General features: G+C 45.5%; 1 protein-coding gene across 1 annotated transcript in view; it reads left to right on the top strand.

The window, feature by feature from the left end:
* The first annotated feature begins 1,115 nt into the window (after positions 1-1,115).
* Positions 1,116-24,522, top strand: part of MYOT (myotilin) — a 48,973-nt gene continuing 25,566 nt past the window's right edge. The window contains exons 1-7 of the mRNA XM_067567450.1: positions 1,116-1,289; positions 19,007-19,079; positions 19,164-19,290; positions 20,694-20,756; positions 21,498-21,639; positions 23,023-23,046; positions 24,077-24,196. Of these exons, the coding sequence (XP_067423551.1) occupies positions 19,072-19,079; positions 19,164-19,290; positions 20,694-20,756; positions 21,498-21,639; positions 23,023-23,046; positions 24,077-24,196 (484 nt within the window). The 5' untranslated portion in view covers positions 1,116-1,289; positions 19,007-19,071. The remainder of the gene's footprint in view (positions 1,290-19,006; positions 19,080-19,163; positions 19,291-20,693; positions 20,757-21,497; positions 21,640-23,022; positions 23,047-24,076; positions 24,197-24,522) is intronic.

The raw sequence follows: 24,522 nt of genomic DNA, 5'->3' as shown, positions 1-24,522 counted from the left end.
ATGAACATTGTTGTGTGTCAGATACAGGGCCTGATGGCCCACCTGCCTGGAACGGAATGGGGTCGTTATTAAATGACCCCCTTGGCAGTAACCAAATAATATCATGTAACCTCTCTGCTTCAGTTGCACCTTAAATGAGAAGTAGTTGGGAGGTGTAAGTCTGCAAAGCCTCCCATGCTGCCCTCCCCGTAACATCCATTATTCTCCTTCATGACCCTCCTTTGTCATGATGCCTACAAAAACATGACTACTGTTAGCCTGCTGCTGTGCTGAGATCACCGCCAATCACGCTGACCAATGGTGTCTCATTGTGTGCCCCCCCCCACGACTATTTTCCCCATTTTAAAGGTTTAGCTTCGGATATCGTAACAGCTCACAATCTTCTCTGTCACGTAGTGAGAATGTCCACAACTCTAATTTATTGCCACAGTTCATGACCTCACATTACAAAATGCCAAAGTAACAGGCTTTAATGACTAAGACAGGTACGTGCATCATACACTAAACATCAGTGCACAAAGTTCATTTCTTTGAACAACAGTTAGAGATATTTTTCCTGGATAATGCTCAGTGCACTGTTAGGTTCCATCATGCCTAAGGAGGGACAGATATCAATCCACGCCTTTCTGTTGTCATTAGACACAAGGAATAGGCACCTGTTGCTGACACAGGATGACATAGGGGGCGCTTTATTTCTTAGAGATTGGAGTTTCACTCAATCCTTCTGATTTGTTTTTAAATGAAAATTTAGACCTAAATTCTTAAACGCTTCTTTTTACTATGTTCGAAACAGACAAATTCACCTATTTCATATTTGCAGTGGAGTGTAGGGTTCTGTTAAACACTGGATTGTGGTTCCTTTCATCTTCTTGATGTATTCATGTACTTATGGGTTATTTTGTTTATAGACCATGTCAACAGAGTTTAGTAGATGAGCTATCTCAATAATCACTCTGGCAGACAGAAAGTTCAAGCCCGTCTGTATTTTTAGTGCTTTTCTACCTAGGAATCAAGAGTCAGCTGACAAAAATCTGAGCACACTCTGAGATCACTTCCTAGAATTATCCTTAAGTAATTAGTAGGACATCCAATAACTTGAGAGATTACCAGAAGCTTAGTCTCAGATCATGCGTGGCTGTCATTTGAAAACTTTCGCAGAGTGATTTGCATTGTTAAAGGAATTTCCTGAGCCAAGGTGCGTGAGTTCAGATTTTTACTGTAGAAACCTTTTCACGAGAGAGGGAGGGAACGACCAAAAAAGTTTTTCCACCACTTGTGAACAAAAACAGGTATGTACTAGCATGTAATTTAATCATCGGGCAGGAAAATAAATAAATAAATCACGTCTCTGTTTTCTATTTAGATGGCATTAATTTCTAGCACTCTGAGCATTGCACATATGAAGCTATTGCTCCAATGTACATTTAGTCAAGTGTACGGTAAAAAGAAAGCATTGCTTTAGGTTTAAATGAACAGGTTTGATTTAGCGATGCACTTGAGCTGCTTGACAGGCCAACAGATTTATACGACAGCAGCTGCTTCTATATTAAATGCGGCATATGCAGTTAAAATTAGAAATTAGACCGATCAGATTTCCCACTTTTGGCCTCTCCCTGTCCTCCCCAACAATAACGGTATTTCATGGCAGAAATTCAGTGGCAGCTATTCAGTTAAAGCACACCTGCCATTTTTATTCATTTAAACAAATAATAGTAATATTCCTCCTCCCTCCCCCACATTTAAGGTGCAGCATGCATCACCATCACAAAAGCTGACTTCTCAGGGCTTAAGTGCTCCACTATTTCAGCTTCAGGGAACTAAGGAGTTAGTCTTCACTGGGAACGTATTGCTTTTGGTGTTCAAAATAGGGTTGGTTTCTAAAAAATGAAATAGTTGCCTTGCGTAAATACATAAAAACATGACATCTTGTGAGCATGTGCAATCAGTACGGTAACCTGTTTCAATCATAATCTGTGCCTTAGCCCTCTGGACGTGCCTGGCAGCTGACTGTGATTCTGACTATTTACTCTCAGTGTGCATGACTTATCCAGAGCAGCGGTTCCCAACCGTTTTGAGTGTGCGGCCCCCTTTTCAACCTCCAAACATTTTGTGGACCACCACATGTTAATAGTTGTTTTTTATGGAACTCTAACATAATAACAAAGAAAAAAGATGCACTCGGTATCCTGTGTGCTTCCCCGGTGAGTGATGCTGGGCCGGGGCTCAGTGCGACGGGAGGACGCCAGGCCCTCTCTGCTGAGGGCGCTTTGGGGTGGCTGCACCCCCCGAGTGAGTGAGGGAGTGCATGGATGTCCCCAAGGTGCATGGCTGCGGCTGCTGCTTCTCTGCCGTGGAGCTCTCCCCTGAGGGGAGCTGGCTGTGTTGGGGAGTGGAGGAGCTATTCAGCCAGCGCAGCAAGACACACTGAGGGGAGAGGGGGGCTCTGCCCTGCCCGGGCCACGCTCCAGCAGCTGGAGTGGGCTTTGTATGGCGTCACGGGCAGAGGGGGACGGGGTCTCGGCCACACCAGCTGGAGCGTGGAGGTGCCTCCGTCCTGGCTTCCCAGTCTTTGCCTTGGACGCATGGGACCCTCCGCCCCCCAGCCCGCAGGAGGGGGCAATAAAGCACCTCCGCACCCAGCCCACATCCCGAGCCCATCTACGTCCCTTTCCCCTCCTTCCCCCCCCCCCTGCACTCTTGGCCCTGGCCCAGGACCGGGGACACTCCCCGTGCCTGCCTGACTGCCCGAACCCTTCACCCCGGCGCACCTCAGCTGCTGGCGGGGTTCTCCCCTGGATCTCTGCACATGCATGAGTCCCAGCCCCCCCCCAGTCATCCTTCCCTGCAATGTTATTTTTCTTTTCCACACACCCCCTGTAGTAGCCTCGCGGACTGCCAGGGGTCTGCGGACCACAGATCTAGTGTGTAAATTCCTGGGGACAGGGACCGTGTCTTGCTGTGGGGTCGCTGCGACTAGCCCAAAGGAGCCCCAATTCGGGACTCCTTGATTATAGTGTAATACACCCCAGTGATTAGAATACCTTGACCATTTCAAAATGCATCCCCCACACCTGTGCATGTGGTATGCAGTGTCAGCCTCACGGTCAGCAGCAGCCTGAGGGCATTTTTAGGTTCTCAGTATCACCTTGAAAGCCTGGGATGTGGATTGTATTTTCCATCGCGCTAACCAAGTAAATCCTCTTAATGAGACTAGGGAAACAGCCCACTGGGTTTTAGGGAGGCTAGATACTGGGGTGCTGAAGTAATTTGGTTCCTGGAAAGGAGTAGCAGCACGTGCCAGGAAAATGAAGCACTAGAGTTTTGCTATCTACTTCAGTGGGAACAGGACGGGGGCTTTGGCTTCCACAAGAATGATATGCAGGGCAAGGCAAGTCCTAGGTGACTTTGGAGAGTTTCACATGAATCGCAGAGCCAAAGGGGAGAGTGATACAAGGGAGCCGCAGGGAGGGTTACAAAGGCCGGGAGGGGCAGACGGCGTCAAAGGAGTGGAAGTAACAATGGCGATGAAAACATTGCACCTATGGGCTCTTGCCCACATCTTCCTTGCGACTGCCAATAGCCACGTCTCTCCCCCCTGCAGACTCTCAGTTTTGTGCTCCGTATATTGCACCGTCTGAGCCATCCTTCATTTCCTGACTGAGCAGCTGGGCATCTCCCTGCCTGACTGACACAGGCCGGCTACATCTGCCGTTGTGGCTTAAATCATCCAAACACAGCCCTCGAGACGCCAAAATAGCTCCCCCAGGGCCACAGCAGGCTACTGGACACGATAAAACTGGCTTTCAAAGCAGCTCCCACCATGCCTCTGTATACACACCCAAGACAGAATTTAAGGGGACCGTTGACATTAAGATATTTTCATCTTATAAAGGTCCTTACCTCTACGAGCACTAGCCCCTTGGATCACAAACAGGGAAGTCAGGGAGGTAGATATTTCTAACACTCTCCATTTACTCAGAGGAGGAAACTAGACTCGCTGTTACCCTATGGCCGCCCAGTGTTGGCATTTAAGACCTGAGGGAACCGGAGACTGGCTTTTGGGGGAGCCCAGCCCAATTCATTTTGGGGGGAGCGGTGCTAGCTGGATTCCCAGTGTGCAGGGAAGGCTGCTGTACATTCCCTCCTAGCCGGTTGCCTGTGGCTGAGCCAGGCCTTCTAACGGGCTCCATGAGATACAGCCTGAGTAGGTGCCGAAGCCCAGGACTGAGCACTAGTGACTGTTACCTTCTAAGCCTGGCTCCATCATGGAGTCATTCTGCGGCCTCTACGGGAGTTATGCAAGGCCAAAAACCCCTCTTTGTGCAGACCTGCTCCCCCTGGCACTGGTGGCAGTGCCTCTAGGGACCGTGATAGACAGGAGTCAGACGAGGTGATCTGGTGGTCCCTCGGGGCCTTAAACTCTGTGACTGAGAGGAGCGTGCATCTCTACATTTATATCCCAGCCCAGGCTAATTAAAAATGGCATTTGGGCCTGTCCACAGAATGAGCTTGTTCAGACTGCAGCAGAAATAACTGAGCTCCACTTCCCTGGCAGATGCCTCCTTTAAAGATATTGTTCCCCAAGCCCGAAAGCTGGGTTACCGTGGTGGAATCAATTCTGTTTTGGGGGGGAGAAGTAGCTCTGCAGGCCCATTCCTTGGTGCTCCTGCTGGCTGCTACACACCAATCATCTGCATGCTGGGCATCTTCCTGTTATTTGGGACTGTTCACCTGACCAACATGCGTTCCAAGGGGCCAGTTGGCGATATGCACATCCAAGCATATCCCCCGGGGTTCCCTGTCCCTGTTGGAGGGGGAGCGCAACTGCGGCAAGAGCTGAAACTGGCAGCACCAGAGCTGAGATGGGTTCTCCCCCTTCCAGGATGCCAGCAAGCTAAAAATCTCCAGGCACGTCAGTGAAAATTGAGACAGGTGAGCTTTAAATTACACTCTCCTCATTCGTGCAGACTCCTGCGAGAGAGAGACTCCTTGGCCTCTGGCTTCATTTATGATCTTAAATCTCACACCGGGGCTGGGTTCAGCTCCACCTGTGAGAGAATTAGATCAGCCCAGCTGCTGAGGTTTTCAACCACCTGCTTCTGGGGTTGCTCTGGGCAGGGCAACATGACATGATGGCAGAAATGCCAGCAGCTGATCCATGCAACAGCTCCCAGCAGCACTGGGGAGATATTAAGTGTAGACAAACAGCCGTGAAGCAAGCGCTAGGGACCACCCAGCAACAGGGACCTCAGCACAGGCCACCTTCAGAGGAGCGGCTTTGTTGCAGCAGAGGATTTTACTGGGCACTGGTTCTTCTGCCTGGGCTGCAGCAGATATTGAACAGTGCACACTGGGCACAGTGGAGCCCTGGGGCTCCTCTTTGCAGGTTCCCTGCACCACTGAACCTCTGCAGCTGTAAGAGCAGCTACCACCAGGCTGTGCAAGTGGGCAGGCTGGGGGTGGAGCCTTGGCTCATCCTTTCCCCGTCCCCCCCAGCCTGCACGCCATGCATGCTCAAGGAAGGGGAAGGAATTTTCCCCAGCAAATGGGCTGGTCAAGTCACCTATCCCCCTCCCCACTCTTCCCCAGGCCAAAGCTAGGGGGAAGCTGTGCCCTGCCCCTTATTTGAAATGGACCATAGGGTTACGCTGCAGCCCCCTTGGAACACCTACCCTCACGTGGGACGAACAGACAAACACTACAGTCCTTTGTCTCCGGGCCCTGCATTAGCATTTCCTCCAACAACCCTTCCATTGACAGTATCACTGGTACCAGGTGTTTTCAACACACACGCCACAGGCATCATTTTGGTAGCTCCCTTCAGAGTAGACAGAGACTTAGCCTGACTCTGTCTTCCAGTTCCACTCCCTCTGCTGCTCACACTCTTCCACCCAGGCCTGGCCCAGGCTAGGGGCTGCTCGGGGTTTGCTCCTCCCACCCCAATCACTGTCCTAGAAAAGCAAAAAGGACTGAGGGGAAAAAAAGCCCTGAGCTCTCCAGAGAGGCGCCTGAGTCATGCAGATCAGATCCTGTCTTTAGCTGAGCCCTGGAGAATGTGTGTGTATGTTGGTGAGGGGGTGACTTCTGCAGCAGGAGTGTGGTTTGGCCCATTGTAGGAAAGGGACTGGCTGTGAGGGTCTCTAAAATCCACAGGTCTGCCTTGATCGTTGCAAAGAATGGAAAATGAGTATGATTAGGAATGACATGTAAAAACTTACCAAGCTGGTGGCTAAACAAGCACTTTTATGGCCAAATAAATGGCCACCATCCCTGACCGTAGAGTTAGTAGCTAGATCCCCATGCCTCTCCTACGGATAGCACCATGTATGTGCTGCATACAGGTAACTTGGACACAATGTAGGCTAGCCCAGATCATATGCGGTTGAGCAGGTGCTTGGATGGATCAGGGGCAGGAAACAGCACAGCTGGGGTGGTTCTATGTCTCAGCTAGTCCTAGGCTCCCACAAGGCCCACAAGTGGGTAGCTGTTATAGCTGTTCTGTGTTGCATTGGGGGCTGACTGATCCCCCTATCCAGCTCGGAGAAGAAGAATCACAAGCTGTGTCTCCCTGGTTCCCGGCCCTAAACTCTGCACCCACCCAGAGATGATTCAAGCCCCAAAGATCAGGGGGTTGAGTTTGGTTTGATGTTTTGGGTTTTTTTTGAGTAACAGCGAGGATCAAAATCAACCTTATAAATGGGGCAGCTTTAACTCTGCCAGGACCACCACTACCACAGAAAGCTCCAGAAACAATCCTCAGCCTTCTGCCATTTGAGCTAAAGGAAACTCTCTATCAACTACAGAAGGATCTTTATGTTCATTGTAAGCTGCCACCACCCAAGAGAGGACAACATGCTGCCACACTCATGTAGAGCCTGACCCTGCCTGCTTCTACTGACAGAAGTAGCAAGAAACCTCCCACTGTCATCCCTAGGTGCAGGCTTGGACCCCTTGAAATCCTCGAGAGCAAACTCTCCACTATCAATATCATTAATGACTGATTCATTACAGCCTGTTTCCTCCAGATTTAAACAAGCTTCCAAAGTAATAACAACAGCAGCAGACGTCTGAGGAGGCAATAACAGGCTGGTTTTTGAGCTAAGGCAAGACAAAAGGAAGATTAGATAAGAAAGAATCAGACATTCCGATCAGGGTGATTATTAAATGACCTGTAACTCAAAGAGACAAGGTGGGTGAGGGAATATCTTATTGGACCAGTTTGGTGAGAGAGACAAGTTTTTGGCTACACACGGCTCTTCTTCAGGTCTGGGAAACTGACTGACTCTGCATATCCCAGCTAACTGCAAGCTGGAACAGATTGTTTAGCATACGTAGTTAACACATATTTCAAGGGACCATTCAGAATGAAGTGGCCCGTTATCGCCCTTTCCACCAACAGAAGTAGATCCAGTAAAAGATATAACCTCATCCTGGGACTGACACAGCTACAACAAATCTGTAACTCAAACACAACTTGATGAATTTCCTTAAAACCCTGCCTTCTGGATACAGTGATCCTCCTTAACGGCTTCTCTTGTCTCAGGCATAGAGCATCACTTTGTCACCGCAGCCTGAGGGAGAGCGTCTCAGCCTGAACTTGGAAGGGCTGATACTTGCCGCAGTGACTCAGAGGTTTGCCCACCCTTTGGCAGGGACGTTTGCCGTTCAGGCAGTGCTTGCGAATCAAAGGATGACCGTGGGTAGTATCAATCACCAGGGCTCTTTCCCCTCCATCTGCATTTAGTACAACAATGGTGAGAGCATCTCACAGCCCTTTCCACAGTTCTGTGCCTCTCAAATTGGATTTCTGCAGTGCACTCCATGTGGGTCCACTCTTGAAAACTTTTTAGAAGCTACACTAGGTGCAGTCTATTGGCTTAGCAGCATTAGCTGCTATTACAACAGTTCTGCAAAAGTTCTTTTAGCTTCCTGTTTCCTTCCTGGCACAATCCAAGCTGTTGGTATTAATCAATAAAGCCCTACATGGCTTAGGTCCTAACGCCTACGTGAGGAGCCCCTCTCTTTATTCATAGTCAGAACAGTCAAGATCAGCTGAGTGAACAGCCAAGTCTGAGGCCCACTGCTAGAATGTGCTCAGCGGTGAGCGCTCAATTCTGGGACATGCTTTTCCTATTGGTCTGTTAAACTATACTATAGGATGTGATGTAAAGCCCACCTGGTCACTGGGATGGGAAGGGAACTGTAACAGTTTAACATCACTACTCATTTTATATTGCATATTGTTTAAGAATTTTGGTCAGGTGCAGAGAGGGACATGTGCAGTATGTCTATTTCCAGGCCTGAGGAGAGACTAGAACATGATGTATTACAGGAAAGAGGTGTAATACCGCATTGTAGCATATTATAGCAGCAGGAACAGCACATAACTGTTTCATCACATAATAGCAAAGCCATGAATCATACATGAAAAGCCTCACACAGGATGACCACACGCTTTAGATCTTCTTCTAAGTCTGCTTGGATGACACATCGGCTGCACATTGTGCAGTTGAGTAGAGTAGATTCCTCCACCCCCACCTTGTTAACTTAACCCCCTGTGTGCTTTATGCCTTGCAGAAAAATCACTAGCAGATGCTGAGGCAAAAGGGGTTAATGAACTGCAGACATTTACTGGCTGAACCATACGTCCTGCTGTTTTGTGCATAAAGCCAATGATGCAGAACCTTCTTATCAAATGGGCTGTTAATTGCTTACTTCTGCCGGGCCACCGTCTCTCAGCCGATATGTAAGAAAACACAGCCAAGGAGCCATTGTAAAAGTCTGTATTGTAAGCCCAGGCTTAGCTGCTGCCAGAGGAATCTCTGCTTTGGTTCTTGTCGGTTTCACAGGCCCACCTAAAAATGCCAAGGGCTTCTGTGTTCATTTCACATTTTCTGTAGACATTTTGAAAGGCAGTCAGTTTAGATTATGGACTAATGGCTCTGCCAAAGGCTAAATAAACCTTAAACCTAAATACTCAAACCCAGCCACATTGCTGGTGTCTAAAAAGGGCAAGAAATTCCAGTAAAAACTATTATCTAGAGTCCATCCTGCACCCCTTGCTCATGAACAGTCCTAGTGAAGTCAATGGGAGTCAGGGGTGCTCAGCATCACTCAGATTTTCTCTCTGAGGGCAAGATAGGTCACCCTGTGTGCCCACACTGGGCATGTGAGGCACCCTCTTATTCCCCTGTGTGGGCCAGCCCCACTGGTAAGTGTTATGGGTCCCCCTCCTTGCCCATCCACAGAGGATGGGAGTCGTGACCACCCCCAGTGTGCACAGCTTTAGCTCTCTGTCTCAAGCTGTAACAGCTCATGCTTTTAGCTCTGGCGGTCCCCAGTTCAATGCCTGGTGTTTCAGCCAAAACAGGGGCCAGCCCCATGGATGGGGGACGTAATCTGTTACTGTTACAGCCCACTAACAGGGGAACCGGGGGCTCCCAGGTGTGCTCAGCTATGTACCGCCCCTTGCCGCAGGCTGAATGTAAGCTCTCCCTCAGCCATTAAAAATACAGCAGTTCACAAAGAATCAGAGTACATCAACGAATGGTTAGGTCGGCGTTTTAGGGCGAAAGTGCTCGACAGAGAGGTTTTACAATTCACTGGAGAGATGCTTTTCGAGCCGGGGGCATAGAACAAACAAAAGTGGGCTGACGGAACGGTTGATATTGTGAGAGTCACGGGCACAGGCACTTCAGAGCTGCGTGTGGGATCCTCAGAGGCGCTCAGGGACAGCACAGCTGAGGCCAATGCTGGGCACTTCTGAAAATCCCCCTATGCTGTTTCTAGGCACTAGGAGACAGCCACTCAACCACGCACCCCACGGGGCCTAGGAACGTCAGTGGGTCATGCTTGGAGATTCAGCACTGAATATACTGTCCAGGGAGCAAGGGCCCAAGGAGCTTTAAGCTTTCGCTGTGTTCTTTGCATGGGGGGGCTGCTCCAGGGACCAGCATCACAGACAGCAGGCAGGAGCGGGTCTAGCTTTCCCCACCCCAGGGAAGCCCACATGCGACTCCAGAACCAGCAGCAGCCCACAATCATATGCAATGGGGACTCCCCTCCTATCCCCAGTACACCTCCTGCAGCACAGCATCCCCTCGCCATCCCGCTTTTTGATGTCTCTCTGGACCACAAAGGACTTGGAGACCCCCAAGCTTGCGGTCACCAGTGGTTTATTTACAACGTGCACAAGAATCTCCCAACACCATATAGGCCTTCCCTGGTCTAGCCGTCGCTGGGGCTGTTCAGGGTCCAAGGAGAAAGGCCACACCTCTACACTCTCCCAGCTCCTTTCCCCTCTGGCCTCTGGGGCCTGGGCTTATAAACCTTGCTGGGCCAGCAGGGCAGCTACAGCTCATGGCCTAATCAAACCCCCTAATTCATTTTGAAAATGGGACTTGGGCCCTTTAAATAATTCTGTCCCCACTCTCCAGTCAGCGTCAGTGGGACAACCCAATCAGTGAGACAATCCAGTCAGTGACAGAATAAAGGATGGAACAAGGAAAGGCAAATATTAAAAAAGAACTACCCAGAACAATTGACATTCGCCTGCTTTTGAACAAGGACTTACATGCACACAGAAAGAACAACTTCCAGATCGAAGACTTTATTCTGAGCTAGAGAAAGAGATGTTCGTGAATTCACCATTAAAAGTATGAAAGGTAAAACCCAGGAAGATCCTTTCCAATTTGGTTTGGACGATCCTCTCCATTTTTATGTCCTCCTGAGCTAAACACGATTTCTGTCCAGACACAGGACAGGGTAGCAGAGAATTTTAGGGACAGGGTAGAAAACTTTTTATAGACCTGCGAGCACCAGTTCCTCTTAATTTCCTTTCTCCTGGCTGTTCCTATCATAAGAATTGTGTCTACACAGCTATCACAAGAGCATATTCCAGAGCATTGGCTTATATTTTTGGGGAATCCACCACTCCGATTCTAAGATAGGGGAAGGGGTTCTAGTACTTAGAAGAAGAAAAAGAAAGATTCTTACATTCCTGACATATCTGTAGAAGCAGAATCCCCAACGAAAAATGATTCAGAGCTTTCTACTTAACAAATTGCAATACAATCTTGTTAATTTAAAACACCATCTAACTGCAAAAACACAAGACTTTCCAAAAAGTCAATGGGCTAATTTTCCACTGACCTGCCCCTGTGTCCTCCTGATCTGTGCAAAGGGGGCGCCATGCTCTACTAATTCAGACTGGTTGCATTTTATACCATTTTGACAGGTGTAAATGATGACACAATGTCAAGCAGTGGAGAACCAGGCTCCCGTTTTAAGGTTGTCCACAGACTTGAGCAGACGTACGTCTGGTTCACATCCTGAAGGATATCTTTATAGCCATGAGGGCTACAGTCAGTGGGCCGGATTCAGAAGTGAAGCATACAGTGACATAAATCAATCCTCGTTATATTTACTTGGACCCACTCTCTCCAGGTACAAGTGAGCCCAAGTGCACATAATGTACAACTTCTTCCAGGTCCTTGGCACGCCAGTAGACTTGAGACTTCTTAGCTTATACTTTGGTTTCAAAGGGGGATGGGGTGGAAAAAAGGAACTAAAAGAAAGTGAAATTGGCCTTTTTGTTCTGTGAAGGGAAGCTCAGATTCTGGGGCACAAGCTGACCATTTCCAAAAGGAATGGCTCACGCCGCACCTGTGGGCTGGCCTAACTCAACAAGGGTGCCTAACGGAAAGGCAGTTTAGAAGGCATGTTAAAGTAGTCCTTGGGCTTAGCTGGACCGATGCTTATTGAAGCTAAACTTGCTCTGTTGGAGAGTTTGTCGAATGTTATTGTTGACAGGTGCAGAGCCCATTGACTTCGAAAATAGGAGCCGGGTAGCTTGGTATCTCTGAAAAGAAATCAAGCTTCTTTTCTTTCAGGTATCTAAATATGGATCTAGAAGCACGCCTCTAGGCACCCCTGTCTGAAATGTTTTGCTTCTGTACCAGTCAGTTGCTCAGTGATTATCAGAAAAAATCAGGGGTTTGCCATGGAGGCACAGCCTTGCTCAGAAAGGTGGGAGCATAGCACCAGGATTAAAATTAATTCATTTTCAGCCCTAGGCTCTCCTATGTTCACAGCTGTTAAATTAACAGCATAGTTCTTTCAAATGAAGGATCCATAAGGCTATTGGCTCCTAGGTTGTGTTGCGCACACTCCACTAGGGGGCTCCATAGCAGCAGTAAGGGGCTTTCAGGGCGGTGGCTTACACTTTATTAAAAGAGCCACCAGGTCTCACGTGAAACTTTCCGAAGTGGGTAAATAGGTAGTGCCCAGGGGAGTTCTGTAAGGCCAGGCCCTCCACCCTAGACTGGGCCCTGGAACCTCTTCCACAGTCACTGCACTCCTCCATCGGGATGTGCATCGCATCTGGATCGTCACATATTGGATGGCTGTGTCCCTGTCTTTCCTGACCCATCACTACCCCAGAGCTACCACTCTACATTGCAGTGGATGGACACACACAGGGTGACACTGTGTCCCATGCACCAGAACCTCACAGATTTTACTCACCCATTAGGTTTTAGACATTTGTGTACGGTGTGTGTGTGTGTGTGTGTATGTGTGTGTGAGTACACATGCGCACACACTCAGAATTTGCCTCTATGAAAATTTAAGAGCTTAATTATAAATCTATCAATTATAAACTATACTTATTCTATTATATGGCTTCTATTGTATGGAACATTGCTCCATTCAAGCGACCAAACTGCTTCTCTTTGTTGACTTTTAAATGCTCCACTCCCAATGATGGCATTGCACGTATTTGAAAGATGGTGCAACTCTACATAGTGAAGACATTCAAGCAGTCTCACCCTGGGCTGTACTTGAGAATTAGGGGAATTTTATTCTCCCCTTGATAACACAGACATTTAAGTGTTTCCGGCTCTGAAGTACAGTCTTTGTAACAGTGACTTTGAATATTAGATCAGTTTCAGGTTAGCCAAGTTCTTAACTAGACTCAGTATGTTTTTCTAGGCAGCATTTTTCAGCTACTGTAAGTGCTACAATAAGAACTGCAATAATCACTCACTGATAGCATGACTGCTAAAAAAATAATCTCTCTTGCTATTTGTTTCTTCTCCATGTGTCCCCCCTCCTTGCAACACACCCTCAGGATAATGTAGCCAGTTTCCATGCCAAAAATTTGTTCTAAGTAAATGAAAAAAATTAAAGGCTGGAACCAAACTTAGACAAGTGGCTGTAATAAATAGATACATAGATATTCTTAGCTGTTATGTAAATGCTTTATATCTTCAAAGTTTCATACAAACATTCACTAATCTTCATGAAATCCCTGAGTGGGAGGGTAAGACAATTAAAGTGAGCAACATATAGTTAAATAATTCTATGAAAGAAACACAAATAATGTTTGTCAATATGTTAACTCTTTTTATGGTTCAAAGTCACCCTCATCCTTCCCCCTAATCAAAGTCATTTTTTAATTCATTCCATAACCTTCAGGAAAATGTGTCTGTCTAAATCACTCCAGCTTTCTGAGGACAACAAAAATATTAGTTTCCACCTTCCTTGGAAACTCTCCACAAGCAACTGACAAACCACCTCCAACAGAAAAATTAAGAGTAGGGATTTCACACCTGAAATGATGACAGTTCACCAATCCAGCCCTGAGACTGAAAATTGGACTTGACAGAATTTTCCATACCAGACTGCCTCTGCTAAATCATAATCCTTTATAGTATTTCAAATTCTAGTAATTAGAGTCATCATACAAGTGCATAAAGCAAATTGATTATATTTAGTTGTTTGGTTTTTTTTAAAAAAAAATCCTCAAATAATATAAATTCCAAAAATTCAGACAACATTTAAGGTCTGGTTTGCAAAAGTTAGGTTAATTGAAGGTTATGCAGTAGATCATCTCATAGTTTATTTTAAAACCGCAAGACATATTAATATGGTGAAATTAACATGCACATCCTAAACCTGCCTTACCTCTAAACTGTAGGTTTAAAAGGTACTTCCTCCCCGCCCCCCATTTTTATAATGTGATGTATTTCAGATCTGTCAGATGCTCACTTTGTTCTTAAAACAGATTAATGTACTTTCCACTTCTCAACGTCTGGCAAAGTGTTCCATGCAGCTTTAATATTTTCCTAACCCCCTGTATTATATTTGCGCCAGTATTGGATATAGCATAATTCTGCAGACATGTCAACTATGCAGGCAATGCTAGAATGTCGTCATTATTGTTTGTGTCAACAGCATGATTGGCATGTACCTTGTAGTCATTCTGGTGTTGGGTTGCAAAGATCCACAACTCTTCATTTGGCTGAGTTTAATTCTGTCCTCTTCACAAAGCTCTAGAGTTACACTAAGTAAAGGTTGCCATTTACGTGGAACACGGAGGTCAATGGAATGACTCTCTAACGCAGGCTATGTAGTCTTTCAAGGACAGAAGCTGTACAATGCTGAACTTTCTGCTAACTCTAAATGGAAACTCTTGATGTCCAGTAATGCCAAAGTTACAAGAAAGCAGCACCCGTTTGATTCCTCACATCATGCTTAGAGCTCACATGGAGCTTGTGTAGCCCTGTAGTACTGCAGTGCTGCTCTGTCCCCCAACACAGGAAGAAGTGCCCAGCTGGTCTTCTGGGGTTTTTTTAAAATCTGGTTTCAAGTTGTAACTTTTTCTATGGGGTTGGGGTGGACAGGGTAAATGGTCCCATCAGACTGCAACTTTCCAGGTGGGTATTAGGATCTGATTGATTTCCTTCCACCCCCTTTTGTTGCCATTTTTGACAGACTTTGGGTCAACCAGTTTTGACTAACAAATATATAAATGGAAGAGTTTTGAGGAACTCAAACAATGGTGGCTTTGAATAAAAAACCGCACCGTGGGGGCTCATCATGTGACGTCATTGCTTCATCCAACTGGTCAGAGCAACTAAACGTAGTATTCTGAATCGGCTGACAGAGCATTCCAATCAGCGTCAGGACATGCACCAGGCAGTGTTGCCATGATTTTGTCATGAGTCTCAAGATAATTGTTTTCTTTAAAGCCCCAGCTCCTGGAGACAAGTGGATATGTGATGATTCCAGCCTTCGTTCTTTTTTTTTTTTTAAGTCAATTTCTTGCCCTCATGGCTGTGGAGAAAGCTTCAAAATGTGACCCCAGAACATCCTACAGGCTCAAAAAGCAGAAGGCAAATAAAAAGAACACCAAATCTATTATTTGTACATAATCTCATGATTTTAAAGTCAACCTCATGATTTTTGGTGAGCTTGACTCATGGTTTTTGAATATTTGGGGTTGGCAATACGAACACTGTAAAAGTCACATTACACCCTAAATCAACATCTACCATCACATTCAGCAGACAGGATGGATTTCTGCCTTGGGTGCTCTCTTTGCCCTCAGGTAGGCTGTTACAGACGTTCAAAATCACTGAAAAGCAGGCCCCCAAGACTGAGAATTTTGGCCTTTATTGTTTCCCAGAATCTCTTTGGTATACAAAACGAACAGCAAAGCCAGCAAAGGAGATAGAGTGAAGGTGAACTCTGCTTAAAAGAACAGGGAATGGAATTTAATGAGATTTTTGGGCAACAGGAGAGTTTGCAAAGCAGGTGATGCATGTCAGTGGACGTAAACTGATTAAGAAACCAGGATGCTGTGAATCAAGAGGATTTGGATAGGAAGGGTTCTAATGTAAGCAAGAGATGTCTACATTCATTTGTCGGGGTATGTGTAAGATGCAGGAGCAGGGGCATTGCTGTTCAAGACAAGATACAGTGTGTATTTTATCATGGCTGGGAGCTGGACAGAAGTTGTTAGGGAAGCTATGCTAGCTGCAATTCTCCTTTAGCCCAGTAGATAGAGCTATTACTTACGTTCCCAGTCCGGCTTTTCTGTCACCCCATGTCTTCTTGCTGGGATTCACCACCGTCTCTATTATCTTTATGCAGCTCATTCCACATTCAAACTACAGGTTGGCCCAACAGGCATGGAGAGGAAGAGATGTACAACTAGAATAGCTGTACGCTCATGTAGTGAAGAACACAAGTGATGGGGTACAGTCGGTGGCAAACAATGATTTGTGACTATCAGGTCTCGAACATACGCCAGAAAGAGGACGTGCTGAAACTATAGCTGATTTAACTGCCAGATTCAGTCTGAATTATTATAAAGGACAGCGATTGAGAGAATATTCTATACATTTTTTAAAATGGGAGCCCATTCTACTGTCCAGGGGAACCTTGTCCGCATGGCTGTTGACTCCCTCAAAGAATGCGAACAGATTGGGGAGGCGTGATTTCCTTTTACAAAAGCCATGTTGACTCTTCCTCAACAAATCATGTTCATTGATGTGTCTGATAATTCCATTCTTTACTATACTTTCAATCGATGTGCCTGGTGCTGAAGATAGGTTTACCAGCCTGTAATTGCCAGGATTGCCTCTGCAGAGTCTTTTTTTCTTTTTTTATTCTCCTTTTTTAAAAAAGTAGCTATCCGCCAGTCATCTGGTACAGAGGCTGATTTAAGCAATAGATTACATCCCACAGATAACAGTTCTGCAATTTCTTATTTGAGTTCCTTCAGAACTCTTGAGTGAATAATAAGTCACCAGGGCCAGACGGTAGCGATCTAAACACAATGTTTGTACTGGTACAACTATTTTGGTTCAGAGTGTGATTTTTTGTAAACACTGATATGACTCCTAGAGTGGATGAAGTTATTCCGGAATAAGGTGCCTTATGCCAGTATATCTTATTCCTCTTCTTATATGGGAATCAGAACCATCATATTGCTGTAACTCCATTCACCATGGAGGTGTGGGGAGGTCATACAATTTTAATGATACCAGTATAGTTAAAACAACACAACTTGTGTACTATTCAGTGTAAGGGCGCATCTACATTCACAATATTTCAGCCCATTAAAGATATATTAACAAGTTATAGCAATACATTTCTTTCATGATAAGTAGTCTTATCTCTAATGTTATAGAGATCTGAGGAGGCTGGTCTAGTGGTTAGAGCAGAGGACTGAGAGTCAGGAGTCCTGGATTCATTCTAAATATCTTTTCTGACTATGGCTCACAACTAGATAGCATGATTTAGTGGACTGATCACAGAAGTGGGGAAATGGGAGCTGCCACCATTTGAGTCTGGCTCCAACACTTAGGGTGACCCTGTGTCCCGTTTTGGCCAGGACAATCCTTTTTTTAAGCCCTGTCCCGGCCGTCCCCACTTTTTTGGCAAAACTGGACATTTGTCCTATTTTGATCTTGACAACTGTTTTGCCAAAAAAGTGGGGTGCAACTGCTAGCAGGGTGCAGAGGAATGTGCAGGGGGGCAAGTAGCAAGGCCAGCCCAGACAGGAGGAAGGGCTTGGTCAAGTGGCTTGGGCCGGGCCAGCCCCACAAGGGCAGGTGGGTGGCTGGGACAGGTAGCTTGGGTCAGGACGGGCTGGCCCCACAGAGGTGGGTAGCAAGGATGGACATCTCAGACCGGGAAGGTGGCAGGGATGGGCAGCAGGGGTGGCTCAGCTTGGCTTGGCTTGGCTCCACATGCGGGGGGTGGGAGGGTTAGGGCTTGGGCTGGCCCAGGGGGGTGCGGGAGAAGAGGGGAAGCAAGGCTGGGCCGGCCCCACACAGCGTTCCATTTTCCCTTTGGGAAAATATGGTCACCCTACCCACACACAGCTGATGTATGTCTTTGGACAAGTATCTTAACCGTGCCTCAGTTAACATGATTATATAAAAAAGGAGGCCTGACAACGTTTACCTGACCGGGTTGTTGTGAGACATCATTAGCTAGCACATTCTGTTAATGTTGTATGTTCAGGGGCAGTGCAAATGAAGAATTTGCCTGCAGGTGGGAGGTTTTAAGTACCATTTTTGTTTTAGGGAACATGGACCCAGGCTGGGATTAGGAACCTTTTTATATTATCATAGCACCTAGGAGCCCCAGCCAGGGACCAGGAGCTCATTGCACTAGGCTCTGTACAGACACCGAACAAAAAAGACAGTCTCTGCCCCAAAGAGCTCACAATCTAATTATAAGACAAGAGCAGAGCTATCAGCTGGATACAGACAGACCAACATGGGGAGTACAAGGAAACAATGAGACAATATTGATCAACAGGATAGGCAGGGGTCTCAGCACAGCAATTAAGGGAGTTAGGCACCCTACACCATAGAAAGCCAAGTCTGCCCCCCACACTCACCCTATTTTCCAGTCCATCCCTCAGATTCCATCTCTGTATATTATGTACCTCAATGGAATTAAAAAGAAGGTCCTATTTTTCTCCCCTGATGTCTCGGTTTATAGTTTGCCACAAGAGGCAGGTACGATGATCTAGAAAAACAAAACTTTTTATTCTAATCACTATTTTTGTTTAAGGAACCTGCAGTTTGCCAATCGCTTAATAAAATGCCAATAGGTCAGCAGGTGAAATCCTAAGCCCTTAACATACTCAGAAAAAAGAGGTTTCAGGTATAATTTACAGCATTCCATACAGGTATTATGACCATCAGTGTGCTGCTCAGATTAGTCTTCAAGCTAAAGATTTGTAAGACTAGGAAAACCACAGAAACTATGGAAGTCAGCCAACTATTTATTTTATTGTTACTAGCTACAACAGTAAAGAGGAGTCCCACCCCATCGATTATAACACTCCTGAACTTTGTGGCTGTTTGGAATGCAAATATAGGACCAGATCCAAGTTTCACATATCTCCTGTCTTTATAGAAACAGGCCACAAAAAATCTAAACCCCAGTCCTCCTGAGCCTGGAAACAGATTGGAGTTTTGTGACTTGTGGTTGTCCATTTCTATATTACATCCATGCTGCTATTTATTTATTTTTTGGGTTGGGGGGGAGGGAGGGGGAGGTACCCAGTGTGTTGCACTTAAATTACATGCTGTTTGCCTTCCAGTCAATTTACACTTGATTTGCAAAACTTAGCTATCATTTTGCCACAGGCAAGGGGAGGCAGCTCTAAATATCGTTGATTTATGTCTGTTTCCTGTAGGTTTATAGAGAAATCTGAAGGCAATTCCTCCCTGGGAGTCTCTGTAGTCTGGGGGTGCCAGCGGAATGTCACAGTAAGTGCAGAGGTTGATGAGTCAAGTGCATTCAGTCTTTAAAAGTTTCTGTCTCCACCTAACCATGTTTATTTTTTCCACTAGGACAAAGCGGAAAGCAACCAGTATCTTACTGACCATTAGTTCCTCAGACAATGAAGTTTCGAGCAGCAATACAGCTCGCCACGGTTACTCCACTTTAATTCAGCCAGTATCTATTGACCCTCAAAGAGTAGGTTATACATTTATTATTTTATTTCCGGTGTCTTTAAAGCACTGTAAGGGTCATCTCTCAAGCCCATTGAAACCAATGGCCAAATGGCAAATTATCTTCATGGGGACCAAGATTTGTCGCTGAACAGAGGGTTTGCTTTATTTGTTCTGCTGGCTTAGAACATTTAGCAGCTGTATTTTCTAAAGGGAACCTAAATAAGTTGATGAGGGTTTAGAAATAGCAGAGTGGCTGTCACATAGCTTAACCATTTGTCGTACTCCTCCAAAGGCGCATTTCAGAAAGGACAGTTGGTTTAGAGCAGCTACTAGCTCCACAGCAGGGGAATTCAAAATCTCTCTGGATTGGATTCCCATTAAACTGGGGCGGGGGATGCGGGTAATGGCAAAGAACTGGACCACAGCAGAACCAACACACACACACACACAAAACAGTAACAATCCCATGCAATGAAATCCCAAGACTAATTTCCCAGAGAGTAGTCATCAGTGGGTAGCAGTCAACACTCAGCCACAATCCACCAGCACTTGCTCTCTCTTTACGTCATCTGCATTTCAAGAATGGGGTAAGGACTGAACACCAGGTTCCATGCCCAGTCACATATGTGAAACCACACTGAACTCAGTTGGGTTGCCTGGATGTAACTGAGGGCAGAACTGATCTCTGCATAAGGACTGCAAGATCTGGGCCATAAATTGGTTTACCAGCTCTTGGATCACCATTTAGTCCTACATGTGTATAGGCCTCTCTTCCAATAGCTTGCTGATCACAGTCCAAGGAGGCATTTTCTTCTGGAGCACTTGAGAGGAGATTATCCACAGAATATGTGGTAGGCTGATGCATGAACAGCAGATAAACTCAGGAATCTCCTCCCATTTTAATTCAGGACCATCTACCCTGCTGGGTTTCTACACCTGAGAAACGCTAGCCATGATTAGAGGTAGTCAGGAATTTTTTTGGTAGAAAATATCAATTAATCAAAACTGAAATTTTTCATGGGAACACGCCAGTTTCAGCTAAACTTTTGTCAGGAAAAGTTTCTTGGGCCCATCTTGGAATTTTTGCTCCAAGCCAGAAAGATTTTGACCCATCTTAGACTAGTCAATAGCCTGTTCGTGAGGGCATCCACCTAGGATATGGGAGAGCCAGGTTCAAGTCCCTGGTTTGAATTAGGCAGTGCTGGGTCTTGAACCTGGGACTCTCACATTCTGGGTAAGGGTCCTAACCACTATGCTTTAGGCTGGTGCAGGGAGTGTGTGGCTCTCATTTTTTAGGAAAAATTACAAAAGTTCTCACTTTCATCCCGATGCAAAAACGAGATCATTTTTTTCTTTTAACTCTCAAAAAGTTTCACTGGAAAGGAAAACCATTCCCAGCCAGCTTTACCCTTCTTTCCTATGCAGCTGCAGAGCCCATCTACAAGCCAGACTGGGTCTACTAATGGAATCGTGCCCATGTTTATAAAGGTAACAGCATAAACCTCCACAACAATATATTCTCTCCCCACCATCTTGAAATGAACGACTGGTGTTGGACCTTTGTTTCTCTTCTTACTCCTGGGGAGCAAAATATTTGGGATGGAACATCCCTTATGTTAAATCATAAATGTCGGGTCCATTTGGCAGTTCTATATGATTTACACCTTATCTTGTAGTTAAGGATCCCAGTTTAAATGAAACTGTTTACATAAATCAATTCCATTTATTCTCTACAAAGGAGGCTTAAGTGTGCACATATTTCAGGGTGCCTGCAGATATTCCTCAGTTAAATTGCCCTTTTAGCCAGATGTTTTTTCTCCACATTTTTAAAGACACATGAAAATGTGATAGACTTTTCCCCCCAAGATATTGCTCTTTACAAAACAAACCCCAACACTCAGAGGTGATGTGTAGGAGAAGGCCCAGGCAGGGTCATGTGCCCCTTCCCAGATTTCTGCTAGGACTTATAAACCCTGCTTTGAACCCCAGTGCACATCAGAACCTTTAAATTGTATAGCCCAGCCCACTATCAACACTTACACATCATCTCTGCCAACCCACCAAGATTTATGGGGAATCTAATCAATGACTTTTTTTTTTTTTTAAATCAACATTTCATATAACTTCAGTCTATGTTCAAAAACGTGTGTAAAAAAACACTAAACATTTGCCATTTAACTGTTTACGTAGCAAAACATCAGCCATTTCACACAGTTTTTCTTCCTCCAGAGTCTACAAAACATCAGTGCTACAAAGGGTCAATTAGTGGTGTTTGAATGTCGAATACGGGCCATGCCCCCTCTGCAAGTTCGCTGGTACAAAGACTCTGATCAGATCATTGATTCTGCAGACTTCCGAATACTAAGAAAAAGTAGGTATTATTATGCTCACCAGATGTGCAATAATTTCATTCATGGCACAGACATTCATGGGATAGTAATAAGAAAGGAACTGAAAGTTATTACAAGATCAGGAAACAGCTGTGCATTTATATACAAGTATACAGCCTGAAAATACCAAATAGTTTAAAGAAATAGAAATAGAATGACATATTAGGTCTTTCTTTCCTTTTTTTTTTTCCTCAATGAGATCCTCTAGGAGATCAGACATTTGAACTGCTGATCAGGTAACAGAATATTCTGCAATTATTTTCCGGAAAGAGTTTCAGATCCCATTAAAAATAGTCATTACAAAATATCATGGCAAAGCACATTGATCAATAGTATCTTCAATGAAGGACTACTGATTTACAGCAGAAATTAAAGAAAGACAAACGCGAGCATATTCCCACATAGGAGTTCATAGTCATAATGAGCCAAATTAATTCCTGATGTAATCAATGGAGTTATAGCAAGAATGAATTAGGATCCTTACATGCAAACGCACTGGAGAGGATCTTGAGTGTCAGAGTTCAGACCTCTGGATATGAATTTCTTCTTGCCTCAAAATGTGTCCAAGTCCAGGCTTATCTCCAATATACACACACTTTCAGATGCTAAAGAGGTTTGACTTCCTGCCTCACAACATACACCTGGCTCATTATTCCTTTATCTTTAAGCGTCATGTCATACAAATGCCTGGAGCCAAATACTGCTCCCAGTTATATTGGTGCAAGTCTGCATTAACTCCACAGAAGTCAGTGGAGCGACACCGGTGTAACCGAGCAGAATTTAGTCCCTGGTGTTGTGCTGAAGACACAGAACTGGAAGTCAGCACACCTGGATTCCATTCCCCTTTCAGATCGTGGGCAAGTTCCTTACAGTCTCTATTCTTAAGTTCTCGCATCAATACAATGGGGATAATAATGTTTACCTACCCCACAGGTAAGCTAAATTCATTAATATCTGGAAAGTGCATAGCGTTTCTTGGATGGAAAGTGAAAAGTAATTACCTTCTTAGATGATTCTCTTTCTGAAACTTTACTATAAAGAAGAGATACATTGAAAATAATTGCGGTTAAAATAATTCTGTATTTTAGACTGGCCTCATGCAGTCCTGGGGAATTAAAAATCCTCTTATTCAAGTTAGGAGCTTCAAAAACATAAGAACGCCAGTACTGCATTTTTCTTTTGAGATACAAGAGGACACTGAATAGGAGACAGATGGAAAATGTTCCTTGTATATGAAATCTCATCCTTAAAATAATGATCATTCTGGAACCTGTTTGATGGCCTGCCTGGCAAATCTGAGCACTCAAGACATTTTCACAGCAATTAAAAGCATTTAATTCTCTCTTTTCTCTTATTTTGAACAGAAGCTTGTTTGTCAGCAGTTCCTGGTAAGTATTTTGGAACTCTTCTGCTAAATATCATGTCACTTAGTTTGTGGTAGGCTGGTCCTTTCATGTAATCCAAAATAAAAGCCACTGATCGAAAGTTTGCAAGAGCAAACCAGCTTGTGCACCAACACAGAGATAGTCTCTGCATATCTGGATTTGAGTACAAGCACCTAAGAGGGCATGGTTTATTTAAGAATGAGATGCAGTAGGGAAGGGTTTTGTCCCTTTAAGGTTTAGCTATGAAGACAGAAGGCTCTCTGCAGTCAAAACACACCAGCCTACACTCTGACCTCAGGACTTCAGTGGGGTTTCATCTTGCACAGGTGCAAGTGAGAGCAGAATTTTAGCACATGGGAGAAGCAAGCCTCGCACTACGTACTGGATGCAGGTACAAAAGGAACACTCCCCTACCATCCCTTGCTCCCAAAATCCCTTCATTTCTTGCCGGGCAACCCAGCTGCCTGTTGCCACTGAAGCCCATTACTGTTCCTGCAAGGAACACCTCCTAGCTCACCGATCCTCCTTCTCAATGGGCAGGGGCGGCAGGCAGACTGGAATTATCATCATCCATCTAGCACCCACGTAGGGTCCCCTCACCCCATAGCACAGAGAATGGGCATAAGACAGCAATTCCATCAGTGGGCTCAGGTGGTGGGAGATCAAGAGCCCCCGACACTGCTGCTGGGGTTATAGATTCAGCATTTCCTCTGCTTCCATTGTTTTCCATCACAGGCTCCTTTTCCAGACATAGCAACTGCAGTTTTTATAAGACCATACAAGCCTCAGTGTGTACATCTGTGAGAGCATCAGCATGTGAGGAATACAGACCCTGGCTTAGCTTCACTCATACCGAGCCCCAGCTCTGAGCACACAATACACCTCGCCTTGCAAGTGGCAGCTTTCTAAGGAAAGGCCAAAGGATTAAATCCTGAGCCTATTCAAGGGGATGGCAAAATTCCTCATTGACTTCCTGGGGGTCAGCCCAGAGCCCCCTCCAGTACCAATCACACCCTCCGATCTCTCATTTCAGAGGAAGTTTGCACCTTGGTTATTACAGAAGCCTTTCCTGAAGATTCCGGGGTATTTAAATGTGTTGCTGAAAATGAGTGTGGAGCAGTGGCATCCAGTGCATACCTTTCTGTTTTCCAAGGTAAATAAAGTCATTCAGTTTCTGAGACGGGTAATAGATTCAAAGGACCTGCCTCCACTCAGCATTGGGCAGAGTCCAAGTCTCTTATCAAGGGGAAAACCAGACCTAAGCACCTTCGAAACTCAGGCTAAATATAGTCATAAGAGGAGTGGCCCTGAGATATTTTTTTCTAAACAGGATGGTCACCATTGGCCTCGTTTCCCCTGGGAAATACCCAAAGAGGCTAAGAGTAACGAGAAGGATTGGGTCGTGTCATTCCAGCTGGCGATGACATAGTGGAGCCAATAAACAAGGCACACTTTCCCAGAAAGGGGTCTCTTCCCTGG

Source organism: Emydura macquarii, unplaced genomic scaffold (genome assembly GCF_026122565.2).
Source record: "Emydura macquarii macquarii isolate MOO-44397 ecotype Brisbane River unplaced genomic scaffold, CSIRO-AGI_Emac_v2 contig_2768, whole genome shotgun sequence".
NCBI lineage: Eukaryota > Metazoa > Chordata > Testudines > Chelidae > Emydura > Emydura macquarii.
The sequence above is the reverse complement of the archived record's forward strand: the minus strand, read 5'-3'. Positions and strand labels throughout refer to the sequence as shown.